We start from the raw sequence: 13809 nt of genomic DNA on the forward strand, positions 1-13809 counted from the left end.
AACATTTTGAACAATTTAACAAGCCAAAGCTTTTTTTTTTTTTAAATTAAATTAAATTTTTAAATTATATTTTAAGTTCTGGGATACATGTGCAGAACGTGCAGGTTTCTTACATAGGTATACATGTGCCATGGTGGTTTGCTGCACCCATCAACCTGTAATCTACATTAGGTATTTCTCCTAATGCTATCCCTCCCCTAGACCCCACAGTCCCTGACAGGCCCTGCCTGGTGTGTGATGTTCTCATGGTTCAACTCCCATTTATGAGTGAGAACATGCTATGCAGTGTGTGGTTTTCTGTTCTTGTGTTAGTTTGCTGAGAATGATGGTTTCTAGCTTCATCCATGTGCCTGCAAAGGACATGACCTCATCCTTTTTCATGGCTGCATAGTATTGCATGGTGTATATGTGCCACATTTTCTTTATCCAGTCTATTACTGACGGGCATTTGGGTTGGTTTCAAGTCTTTGCTACTGTGAATAGTGCTGCAATAAACATAAGTGTGCATGTGTCTTTCTAGTAATGATTTATAATTCTTTGGGTATATACCCCGTAATGGGATTGCTGGGTCAAATGGCATTTCTGGTTCTAGATCCTTGAGGAATCGCCACACTGTCTTCCACAATGGTTGAACTAATTTATACTCCCACCACCAGTGTAAAAGCATTCCTATTTCTCCACATCCTCTCCAGCATCTGTTGTTTCCTGACTTTTAATGATCACCATTCTAACTGGCATGAGATGGTATCTCACTGTGGTTTTGATTTGCATTTCTGTAATGACCAGTGATAAGCTTTTGAACAGTTTAACAAGCTAAAGCTTTTGAGGATGGTTTAACTTAAATTGCCGTATTATAGCTTTTAGAAAGGATGTCATTTTACAAATATCTATGTTGTGTGTTCTAGGTAAGCACTTCTGGCATATGGCATATGTAAACTATTTTAAATATGCCCAAAAGCATCTAGTAAACATTATCTTATTAGGTGATTTCATGATGTTTTATAACTTAAATTCCTCTTTTAAAAAAAAAAAGAAATCAACACCCTTTAATACTTAACCCTATTTTATACTATATAAAATACCAAACAACAGAATTTAGTTTTCTAAAATATGGTTAGTTTGTCTTCATGCCAATTTAATTATCATGTTTGCTGTGTAGTGATCATTAAATGATCACTTTAAAACTAAGTTCAAAGTAAGTGATGAGAATGTACCATAAAATATTCATTACTTTCCATTTAACCAATTCTGATTATAAAACTGGAAATTAAAAAAGAAATAAAATCAGTTTTTTTAATACACTAGGTTTTCTGAGGTCTTTGATGTATATATTAACATTACTGATATACTCTTGAAATGTGATATATACCAGATGTTTAAAACAAAATCATATTAAATAGTATCTTTCTTATCTAGTTCAATATTTCAAACTATTTAACAAATAGACATAAAATGCCTACCTTTGAATCTGCTAAGGCATTGATGACATTCCCAAGAGCTAAAAGTGATCTATTAATATTCGTGCCTTCTACAAATCGGGTCCCCTTAGCACCGGTAGTACTTGCTCGCTCAGATCCTGCCAGGTCAATGAGTGACATCTTGGCAATACGGACATTTTGATTGATACTTGCTGTTTTATCTTGTTGTCGCAAATAAATCTTTTGAAATTACAAGATAGAAAAAAATGAGGATAAGATTTAACAAAACTAAAAGGAAATATATATTTTAATAGAGCACAAAATCAAAATCATTTTCATTTTAAAAAACAACTGAACAAGGTATAATCTAATTGATACTTAAGAGCACTAGAAGTAATCACTATAGCTGAGAAAATACAAAATGAAAAGACTTTCTATATGTGTATCAGAGGAAAATAACTCTTGACCTGATAGAAGAACAAAACTTCCATTTGTATTCTGGTACCCCTTGAACCAGAACACGGAATTATCAGAGGTGATGGTTAGAAACACAGGTCCTATAGAAATAACATTCCTAAGAAAAAACCAAAGCTACTGGTCAGAATGCCTTGCATTTATCCGGAGGTCGCCCCTCAAGACAAGTTGAATTTGAATCTTGATCCAAACTGAAGAGTACATTTATTCTAATACCCCAAACTTGTATATGTCCTAATAATTAAAATATTATATATAAAAAAAGCAGTACAGTCTTGCGTCACTTAACAACAGAGCTATGTTCTGAAAATGCACTGTTAGGTGATTTCCTCATTGTGAAAATATCATAAATCAAATACAAGAGAAAATGATGAAATCAACAGACTTGGTAAACAGAAAGTAGCAGACTGCTTTTGGGGTAATAAGTAGGCGCACACTCTAAAATAACAATAAAAGTAAATACATAAACCAGTAACACAGTCATTTATTACGAAGTCTTATGTACTGTACATAATTGTATGTACTATATTTTCATATGACTGGCAGTGCAGGTTCATTTACACCAACATCACCACAAACATTTGAGTAATGTGGTACACCATGACATTACGATGAGTATGACATCACTAGATGAATAGGAACTTTTCAGCTCTGTTGTAATCTTATGGGACCACTGTTGTATATGTGGACTGTTGTCGACTGAAATGTCGTTACGTGGCACATGACTACAGTAAAGTCTACTTGTCATTTTCAACTGCCTAGTAAAGCATAATTTATTCAAATATTTTAAGCTACTCTGTAAGAATTATCTGAACTACATTAGGTGGAAAACAAAAGATGAGGAAGGTAAGATATTACTTAATTATAAAGCCCATTTATTAAATTTTTTATAAAGTAGGATCTAAGATATTTCAGAGACATCTCAGTTTCACAGAGAAAGATTTCTCTCAAGACTATTAATAGTCGAAGAGTTAGTGGTAAGAACAAAAAAGATAAATGAAATTTTGTTGACTAGGGACTATATGAATGGTTTAATTGCCTTCAATATGAATTCTTTTAACTATAACAATTTCTTTCTTATAAGATGAATCTCAGATGGCATAATACTAAAAGAAGCTTTATATTGTCATTTGGATATTAACAGGACTAGAAACTATAAGAAATAATAGGTATTAACCTATGCTTTAGGTCTTTCTGGAATTGTATTCCTAAAAGGTACTGTGCCAACTGAATCATACTTCCTTAAGGAATGCAACTATTTACATAGTCCTTACAGTGAAATCTTTTAAAGATGAATCAGTATATTCCCAAATTATTAGTTCTATAAGTCTAGATTTATAGAGATAAATTTTACTGCGAATATAAGATTATCTATTGGAAAGATTAAATATTTTCAGCAAAACAAAACAACTTTTATTACTACAACTTTATCCTTCTGTATGTTTACAAAGGTAGAAATTTTCTATTTTGTTTTAAACATCTGAATTATAAATATTCTTGGTGACAGAAACTTCTCAAAGCTACAAAGTAAGAAAAGTACTGACAAGTGAAGTCTACAGACAGATATTTTCACATATATGAAAATGATCATTCATGAATTTAGCTTCATTTATTTTAAATTCAATTTTAAGAGTGATAGTCTAGTGCCCTCTTACTTGGAAAACAGCATGAGAACGAGAAGATGTGGCATTCATATCAGTGGGATGTTGTGTCCTGTTTTGTTTCCATTATCCAATAAATGTAAAATTTCTTCTGAGGATTTTGGCTGGAGAAGTTTAAGCAGAAGAAAATTTAAAATCAGCAATATATCTTTAAATTTTCAATAAATGTTCAAAACAAAATATTTAAAGGTGAAAGAAAATGTTTTCTATAAATTCAATCCTATTAAATACTGACTGTGTCTCGTCTGCTTAGTACTGTGTGTGTTTATATGAAGAATAAAAGATAAAATCTAGTTTCTCAGGAGCAGAGTCTAGTCTCTATGTTAAATAGAATAATATGACATTAAATGTTCAAGCAGATTTTGTAAGAAAAGCTCACTCATTGGGAGGCCAAGGCGGGCAGATTGCTTGAGCCCCGGAGTTTGAGACCAGCCTGAACAACATGGTGAAATCCTGTTTTCTACCAAAATACAAAATTAGCCAGTCTTATAGCCCGGTCACAAAATAAATACATACATACATAAGTAGATTAAAATTTAAAAGGAAATTTAAAGAATGTTTTAAAAGCTCACTCAGTATTTTAAAACAAAATAACACTAAAATACACCCTAATCATTTAAATTCTGCACATCATTAGTTTTTTTATTTTTTTTCTCAAACAAGATGGAAACTAAGTGCATGGCTGGTGAAAATGGCTTAATAGTCACATTTGCTATTCTAACAGGGAAAAAGATGTTTATATAGATACCTGGTGTAAAGTAAGTCCATGAATGACTACCCCTTTTTGGGTATCTTCCCGGACAGCAAGTGGCCCTGAATTTACTAAGAGGTCACGAATCTGTTCATTATATACCTTAAAATAAAAAGAACTGCTTTAGTATTGATGTAAAAAANGGGATATGCTGATTCTTTCTCTGAAAGTACAAAAAAAAGAGACCTAATGTCATTTTCCACATTTAAATGCAAACCTGCTACCACTTTTAACACTTCACTGTGGGCAGAGGATTACCTACATGCCGAGGCAAGAGACTGAAGGCACAAACTGTTTCAGTATAATAAAGAAAATAGTTAGAATAAGAATAGTCATAATACAACTTAGATATAGAGATGATCATGGACAATTATCAATCATTATTATAAACATTATTAATCATTAGCTTTTAATATTACTCTTTGTTGCATTACTAATATAACCTAGGAATAACTGGTGGATCTAGGGTTAGGTGCTGAAGGGACATTGTGAGAAGTGACCTAGAAGGCAAGAGGTGAGCCTTCTATCACGCCCGCATAAGCGCTGCTTGAGGGCTCCTTGGTCAAGCAGTAGTGCCAGTGTCTGGGAAGACACCCATTACTTAGCAGAACGCGAAAGGGAGTCTCCTTTCCTTGGAGGAGTCAGGGAACACTCTGCTCCACCAGCTTCTTGTGGAAGGCTGGATATTATCCAGGCCTGCCTGCACTCATCCAGAGGCCTAAACCCCTCCCTGTGGTGCTGTGCTTCAATGGTCATGCTCCTTGTCCACTTTCATGTTCCTCCCATACTCCTGGTTCCTCTTTGAAGTTCATAGTAGATAGAGATAGAAGAAATAGTGAAAGTCTTAAAGTTTGATCTTTCTTATAAGGGCATAGAAGAAAACACTGACGTATGCTGCCGTCTCTCTGTTTAGGCTAAGAGGGAACGGCCCCTGTGCTATGATCACGTGACTTGCTTCACCTTGTCAATCACTTAGGAGATTCACCCTCCTTACCCTGCCCCTTGTCTTGTATGCAATAAATATCAGCGTCCCCAGTCATTCGGGGCCACTACCGGTCTCCGCATCTTGATGGTAGTGGTCCCCGGGGCCCAGCTGTTTTCTCTTTATCTCTTTGTCTTGTGTCTTTATTTATTACAATCTCTCCTCTCCGCACACGGGGAGAACACCCGCCAAGTCCCATAGGGCTTGACCCTACACTTCACTATAAGAACTTAAGCACTACCCAATTTTGTCCAGACTTATAATTTGTGATTGAGGTGATGACAATGAATCTTACAGGATTCAGTGAATATATGAAACAAATATCATATTTAAAATATCTCCATCTGAATAAGTATGAACTTTAGTTCAAAATAAAATAATACATTAACAATGGTTCATTAGTTGTGATAGATGTACCATGTTAATATAAAAAATTAACAATAGGGAAAACCGGGTGTGAAGCATATTTAACAAAATCTTTCTGTATCATCTTAGTAACTTTTCTGTAAATCTAAAACTATTTGAAATTGTCTATTTAAAATATTTCCAATCATTGAAAAAAATTAAAACACAAAAGTAAACAGATGTCCTATACAAACATACTAGAGGAATAATAAGAACTCTGCATGGCTTAGAGCTACTTCTCTCCTTAAATAACCATCTAATAAAGATATGAAATAAATTATAATTACAATGTTGCAGATATTTCTCCTGAAATCACTATAGAGTTCTAAAAGAACCTAATACTTCAAGATTTTCTTTTACCTAAAAAGAAAGAAGTAGAAGTAACAAATAAATGTTGCTAAGTTTTGTTTCCGATTTTGAAGTAACAAATAAATTTTCCAGAAAGTAGAACTTTTATATAAAACAGATTCTTTACAATGTTAAGCTAAAAGCAACCTAATGTTATCCAATGTATATCTTTCATATTGCAGAAGAGGAAACTGAAACTAAGCATAAAGTGAAGTGCTTTGACTAGGGTCACAAAGCTGGTATTCACAGAGCTAGAAATAGGTCCCAGTTCCCCCAATTCTCAGTAGCAATATGCTTTCCACCATAGCAGTCTTTCCCAAACAGTGTGAAATATGCACTGCTGGTGCTATTTTAAGTGATTTTACATGTACAAGACATACATTAAACACTGACTCACAAACGACTCAATTGGAGTCATTAAAAAATTAAAGATTAGTTCACATGGCAAAAATCTTATGAATGGCTTAAGTTTACAAAATCTGTCTCTATATCATGTTGTCTGCTTACAAGTTTGGGATTTTAACTTAGAATATAAAAGACATCTTGCTTTTGCAATCTTCATGTCATTTCAGTAAATTGTAATTTTTTTTTTTAAAACACCTGCTCCAATTCTTTTAATATACTTTATTCTAAATCAAAAGGTAACATTTTGAACAATTTAACAAGCCAAAGCTTTTTTTTTTTTTAAATTAAATTAAATTTTAAATTATATTTTAAGTTCTGGGATACATGTGCAGAACGTGCAGGTTTCTTACATAGGTATACATGTGCCATGGTGGTTTGCTGCACCCATCAACCTGTAATCTACATTAGGTATTTCTCCTAATGCTATCCCTCCCCTAGACCCCACAGTCCCTGACAGGCCCTGCCTGGTGTGTGATGTTCTCATGGTTCAACTCCCATTTATGAGTGAGAACATGCTATGCAGTGTGTGGTTTTCTGTTCTTGTGTTAGTTTGCTGAGAATGATGGTTTCTAGCTTCATCCATGTGCCTGCAAAGGACATGACCTCATCCTTTTCATGGCTGCATAGTATTGCATGGTGTATATGTGCCACATTTTCTTTATCCAGTCTATTACTGACGGGCATTTGGGTTGGTTTCAAGTCTTTGCTACTGTGAATAGTGCTGCAATAAACATAAGTGTGCATGTGTCTTTCTAGTAATGATTTATAATTCTTTGGGTATATACCCCGTAATGGGATTGCTGGGTCAAATGGCATTTCTGGTTCTAGATCCTTGAGGAATCGCCACACTGTCTTCCACAATGGTTGAACTAATTTATACTCCCACCACCAGTGTAAAAGCATTCCTATTTCTCCACATCCTCTCCAGCATCTGTTGTTTCCTGACTTTTTAATGATCACCATTCTAACTGGCATGAGATGGTATCTCACTGTGGTTTTGATTTGCATTTCTGTAATGACCAGTGATAAGCTTTTTGAACAGTTTAACAAGCTAAAGCTTTTGAGGATGGTTTAACTTAAATTGCCGTATTATAGCTTTTTAGAAAGGATGTCATTTTTACAAATATCTATGTTGTGTGTTCTAGGTAAGCACTTCTGGCATATGGCATATGTAAACTATTTTTAAATATGCCCAAAAGCATCTAGTAAACATTATCTTATTAGGTGATTTCATGATGTTTTATAACTTAAATTCCTCTTTTAAAAAAAAAAAGAAATCAACACCCTTTAATACTTAACCCTATTTTATACTATATAAAATACCAAACAACAGAATTTAGTTTTTCTAAAATATGGTTAGTTTGTCTTCATGCCAATTTAATTATCATGTTTGCTGTGTAGTGATCATTAAATGATCACTTTAAAAACTAAGTTCAAAGTAAGTGATGAGAATGTACCATAAAATATTCATTACTTTCCATTTAACCAATTCTGATTATAAAACTGGAAATTAAAAAAGAAATAAAATCAGTTTTTTTAATACACTAGGTTTTCTGAGGTCTTTGATGTATATATTAACATTACTGATATACTCTTGAAATGTGATATATACCAGATGTTTAAAACAAAATCATATTAAATAGTATCTTTCTTATCTAGTTCAATATTTCAAACTATTTAACAAATAGACATAAAATGCCTACCTTTGAATCTGCTAAGGCATTGATGACATTCCCAAGAGCTAAAAGTGATCTATTAATATTCGTGCCTTCTACAAATCGGGTCCCCTTAGCACCGGTAGTACTTGCTCGCTCAGATCCTGCCAGGTCAATGAGTGACATCTTGGCAATACGGACATTTTGATTGATACTTGCTGTTTTATCTTGTTGTCGCAAATAAATCTTTTTGAAATTACAAGATAGAAAAAAATGAGGATAAGATTTAACAAAACTAAAAAGGAAATATATATTTTAATAGAGCACAAAATCAAAATCATTTTCATTTTAAAAAACAACTGAACAAGGTATAATCTAATTGATACTTAAGAGCACTAGAAGTAATCACTATAGCTGAGAAAAATACAAAAATGAAAAGACTTTCTATATGTGTATCAGAGGAAAAATAACTCTTGACCTGATAGAAGAACAAAACTTCCATTTGTATTCTGGTACCCCTTGAACCAGAACACGGAATTATCAGAGGTGATGGTTAGAAACACAGGTCCTATAGAAATAACATTCCTAAGAAAAAACCAAAGCTACTGGTCAGAATGCCTTGCATTTATCCGGAGGTCGCCCCTCAAGACAAGTTGAATTTGAATCTTGATCCAAACTGAAGAGTACATTTATTCTAATACCCCAAACTTGTATATGTCCTAATAATTAAAATATTATATATAAAAAAAGCAGTACAGTCTTGCGTCACTTAACAACAGAGCTATGTTCTGAAAAATGCACTGTTAGGTGATTTCCTCATTGTGAAAATATCATAAATCAAATACAAGAGAAAATGATGAAATCAACAGACTTGGTAAACAGAAAGTAGCAGACTGCTTTTGGGGTAATAAGTAGGCGCACACTCTAAAATAACAATAAAAAGTAAATACATAAACCAGTAACACAGTCATTTATTACGAAGTCTTATGTACTGTACATAATTGTATGTACTATATTTTCATATGACTGGCAGTGCAGGTTCATTTACACCAACATCACCACAAACATTTGAGTAATGTGGTACACCATGACATTACGATGAGTATGACATCACTAGATGAATAGGAACTTTTCAGCTCTGTTGTAATCTTATGGGACCACTGTTGTATATGTGGACTGTTGTCGACTGAAATGTCGTTACGTGGCACATGACTACAGTAAAGTCTACTTGTCATTTTCAACTGCCTAGTAAAGCATAATTTATTCAAATATTTTAAGCTACTCTGTAAGAATTATCTGAACTACATTAGGTGGAAAACAAAAGATGAGGAAGGTAAGATATTACTTAATTATAAAGCCCATTTATTAAATTTTTTATAAAGTAGGATCTAAGATATTTCAGAGACATCTCAGTTTCACAGAGAAAGATTTCTCTCAAGACTATTAATAGTCGAAGAGTTAGTGGTAAGAACAAAAAAGATAAATGAAATTTTTGTTGACTAGGGACTATATGAATGGTTTAATTGCCTTCAATATGAATTCTTTTAACTATAACAATTTCTTTCTTATAAGATGAATCTCAGATGGCATAATACTAAAAGAAGCTTTATATTGTCATTTGGATATTAACAGGACTAGAAACTATAAGAAATAATAGGTATTAACCTATGCTTTAGGTCTTTCTGGAATTGTATTCCTAAAAGGTACTGTGCCAACTGAATCATACTTCCTTAAGGAATGCAACTATTTACATAGTCCTTACAGTGAAATCTTTTAAAGATGAATCAGTATATTCCCAAATTATTAGTTCTATAAGTCTAGATTTATAGAGATAAATTTTACTGCGAATATAAGATTATCTATTGGAAAGATTAAATATTTTCAGCAAAAACAAAACAACTTTTATTACTACAACTTTATCCTTCTGTATGTTTACAAAGGTAGAAATTTTCTATTTTTGTTTTAAACATCTGAATTATAAATATTCTTGGTGACAGAAACTTCTCAAAGCTACAAAGTAAGAAAAGTACTGACAAGTGAAGTCTACAGACAGATATTTTTCACATATATGAAAATGATCATTCATGAATTTAGCTTCATTTATTTTAAATTCAATTTTAAGAGTGATAGTCTAGTGCCCTCTTACTTGGAAAACAGCATGAGAACGAGAAGATGTGGCATTCATATCAGTGGGATGTTGTGTCCTGTTTTTGTTTCCATTATCCAATAAATGTAAAATTTCTTCTGAGGATTTTGGCTGGAGAAGTTTAAGCAGAAGAAAAATTTAAAAATCAGCAATATATCTTTAAATTTTTCAATAAATGTTCAAAAACAAAAATATTTAAAGGTGAAAGAAAATGTTTTCTATAAATTCAATCCTATTAAATACTGACTGTGTCTCGTCTGCTTAGTACTGTGTGTGTTTATATGAAGAATAAAAGATAAAATCTAGTTTCTCAGGAGCAGAGTCTAGTCTCTATGTTAAATAGAATAATATGACATTAAATGTTCAAGCAGATTTTTGTAAGAAAAGCTCACTCATTGGGAGGCCAAGGCGGGCAGATTGCTTGAGCCCCGGAGTTTGAGACCAGCCTGAACAACATGGTGAAATCCTGTTTTCTACCAAAAATACAAAAATTAGCCAGTCTTATAGCCCGGTCACAAAATAAATACATACATACATAAGTAGATTAAAATTTAAAAAGGAAATTTAAAGAATGTTTTTAAAAAGCTCACTCAGTATTTTAAAACAAAATAACACTAAAAATACACCCTAATCATTTAAATTCTGCACATCATTAGTTTTTTTATTTTTTTTCTCAAACAAGATGGAAACTAAGTGCATGGCTGGTGAAAATGGCTTAATAGTCACATTTGCTATTCTAACAGGGAAAAAGATGTTTATATACATACCTGGTGTAAAGTAAGTCCATGAATGACTACCCCTTTTTGGGTATCTTCCCGGACAGCAAGTGGCCCTGAATTTACTAAGAGGTCACGAATCTGTTCATTATATACCTTAAAATAAAAAGAACTGCTTTAGTATTGATGTAAAAAAAAAAAAAAAAGGTGATAACATCACACATACATTGCTGATTTAAAATTATTAGAATTTTATCCTAAAGACAAGCAGCACCTCACTTTTATTCACCTCATACCTTCAATCTCATGTTGCCATTAATTTTCTATCATTCCAGAAAATCGAAGAGTTTTATTACCTAGGTTTGAAATTGAAACTTAAAGTTGGAGTCATTATACCCTCACTCATTATTTCTGCCTTGATGACTATGGCGAAACACAGATAAGTAAGATAGCTGAAGTGCATTTTCTTATTTTCAGGAAATACAAGGAACACACGGTATGGAGAAATTCTGGGAAACTGAAATGCAGGTTTTATGAAGATGGCATGGTTCTTACTGTGGAAAATATTTGTTATTTCACAATGTCCAAGTAGTCTAAACTTTTTAAATTTTGGAGCTTAAATGTTACAGAAAACCCACACTCAAGGACAGGTGGTATTTGTTTCAATTATCCTTCAATTACATTAATGTTGACATGTAATTACTAATAATAAATTTCAAAAGGAAACCCATTTGAATGATGAGGGAACTAAGGTTCTGAGAGGTTAAATGATTTGTCCATGGTCATAAAGGTATTAGCAGAGTAGGAACTGGAGCCTAGATAGCTTCACTCTATTGCATCATACTGAATACACATCTGTATTTTATATCTCTGGTCATTTTTTAAAAAGTAATTTTTATAAGTAACACACATTTCTATGTAGTACTATTGGCCTGATTTTATGAATTTATGAAAGCTATAAAGTTTATTACCTGCTAACCAAATGACAATTACAACTATTACTGACAAGATTTAAGAAAAAAAAAATAACAATTTAGTCTCTAAAAAATTATTTTGTGTTATTTCCTTCTGTGTTCTAATAAGTCGCTCATAGTGATAATTCATTGCTGGTACAATTCTTTACAAGGAATGATAGGCATTAGAATGTAATAAACCCCTAAAAGTAGTAAAATGATAATATGAAGAAATACTTCTTAATCATATCTTTTTGATGAGCAGCACTTTTCTATTGCTTCCCCTTATCCACTTCAATCATATCAAATCAATAATTAGAATAATTGCCCTCAAGCTAGTCTATGTATGAGACTCACTTGGGAGCATTAAAAAAACACAGATGCCTCAGCCACACCCCAGACCTACTAAATTAAAGTATCCAAAATGTGAGGCCTAGGTCTATTTTTAAAAAGATCTATAGGCAATTCTGGTGCATAGCTTGAGTAGAAAAGCATATTATACACTGCCTTATCATTAATAATATGAAAGCAGATTAAAAGAAAAAATAAAAATTGTGAAAATAACCAAACTTCAAAATCGTCCCAGTTATAAAAAGGATCTAAGGAAGAAATAATGAATGCTGGCACCCTCTTTTCCTAATTTGAGTTCAGAAAAATTCTTTTCACACTTAACCCAAGAAAATGAGTTTTACTTCTTTTTTATCTGTAAGTTCTAATGAATAAATTTTTAGCAACATATATGATTTTAATCAATCTTTGCATGAAATTCTCAGTAGGGACCAAACTACAAGATGTTAATAACAGAGAAAATTTCTGGCGCCAGAAATAAACAGGCAGTGAAATTAGGGTTTTTATGTTTCTGTACTGGTTTCTGAAACACTATTTGAAAGCAAAGTTAGAGTGTCTGCCACTTAGTTGCCATTTGTGGACTATTAAGAGGGTAGAAGGCCTCAAAGAATGATGGGGTATTTCAAAAGGACACAAGAGACAACATGAAGAAGCCTCAACTAGCCAAATCTTACACAATTTGAACATACAAAAAATGATTACAGAAAGGGATTATAATATATTCAATAAAGTAAAAATGCAGGAGGCTGATAAAATACGGGGAAAGCTCTTCCTTATAGTAGAAAGTCAATAAAGAAATGTACAAGAAATGATGGAATTTAAAAATCACCACTATCTACCATCATAATAGTAACTGGTTCAGTCACCAATCATCAGTGGATGCTAATACCAACACATAAAAGTTTGAGGAGTAAGGAATATTTACATTGTCTACATACATAGCACTTACTAATTGTAAATGGCAAAACAGTATCTTCGAAGTGGAGAAACTCTACAGGCATCAGCATAATAAAACTGATCAAAGTTAACATTCCCAGTATGGGGACTAATCAATGGCTTAAGCCTTTTGTGATGCAGTAAGAAGTCGACATCACTTTGCTTGTGTTACTCTCAGTGCATAATCTGAATCTAATCATGACAAATCCAAACTGAGGAATTTTATGGCTGTGTCATAAAAGACAAAACATTACAGATTAAGGAGACTAAAGAGACACAACTGAATACAATTTTCTTTTACAATAAACTGTATTAATGAAATAACTAGCAAAATCTCTCTAAGATCTACAGGTAATTATATTGTATCATTGCTAATTTCCTGATTTTGGTACCTATTTAGCAGTTATTTAAAAAAAGTCCTGTTTTTACAAGTCTGCAACCTAGCTCAGAAAGAATGAAATGTATACACACACATAGAAAGCAAATGCAGTAAAATGTTAACATATAGGGGATCTGTGTGAAGGGTATCTGGAAGTTCTTTATACTATTGTTGCAACTTCTCTAAGTTTGAAATTTTGCCAAAAAAAAAAAAAAAAAAAAAAAAAAAAAAA

At 32.7% G+C, this 13809-nt stretch overlaps 1 protein-coding gene across 1 annotated transcript in view; it reads right to left on the reverse strand.

Annotated features, from left to right (window-relative positions):
- The window catches only part of KIF18A (kinesin family member 18A), a 93162-nt gene that overhangs the window by 65051 nt on the left and 14302 nt on the right, over positions 1-13809 (reverse strand). Inside the window, exons 4-6 of the mRNA XM_017848579.1 lie at positions 11013-11117; positions 10246-10356; positions 8148-8345 (exon numbers count right to left, since the gene is read on the reverse strand). Coding sequence (XP_017704068.1) covers positions 8148-8345; positions 10246-10356; positions 11013-11117 — 414 coding nt within the window. The remainder of the gene's footprint in view (positions 1-8147; positions 8346-10245; positions 10357-11012; positions 11118-13809) is intronic.

The sequence above is a fragment of the Rhinopithecus bieti genome, unplaced genomic scaffold, assembly GCF_001698545.2.
Source record: "Rhinopithecus bieti isolate Rb0 unplaced genomic scaffold, ASM169854v2 scaffold_31534, whole genome shotgun sequence".
NCBI lineage: Eukaryota > Metazoa > Chordata > Mammalia > Primates > Cercopithecidae > Rhinopithecus > Rhinopithecus bieti.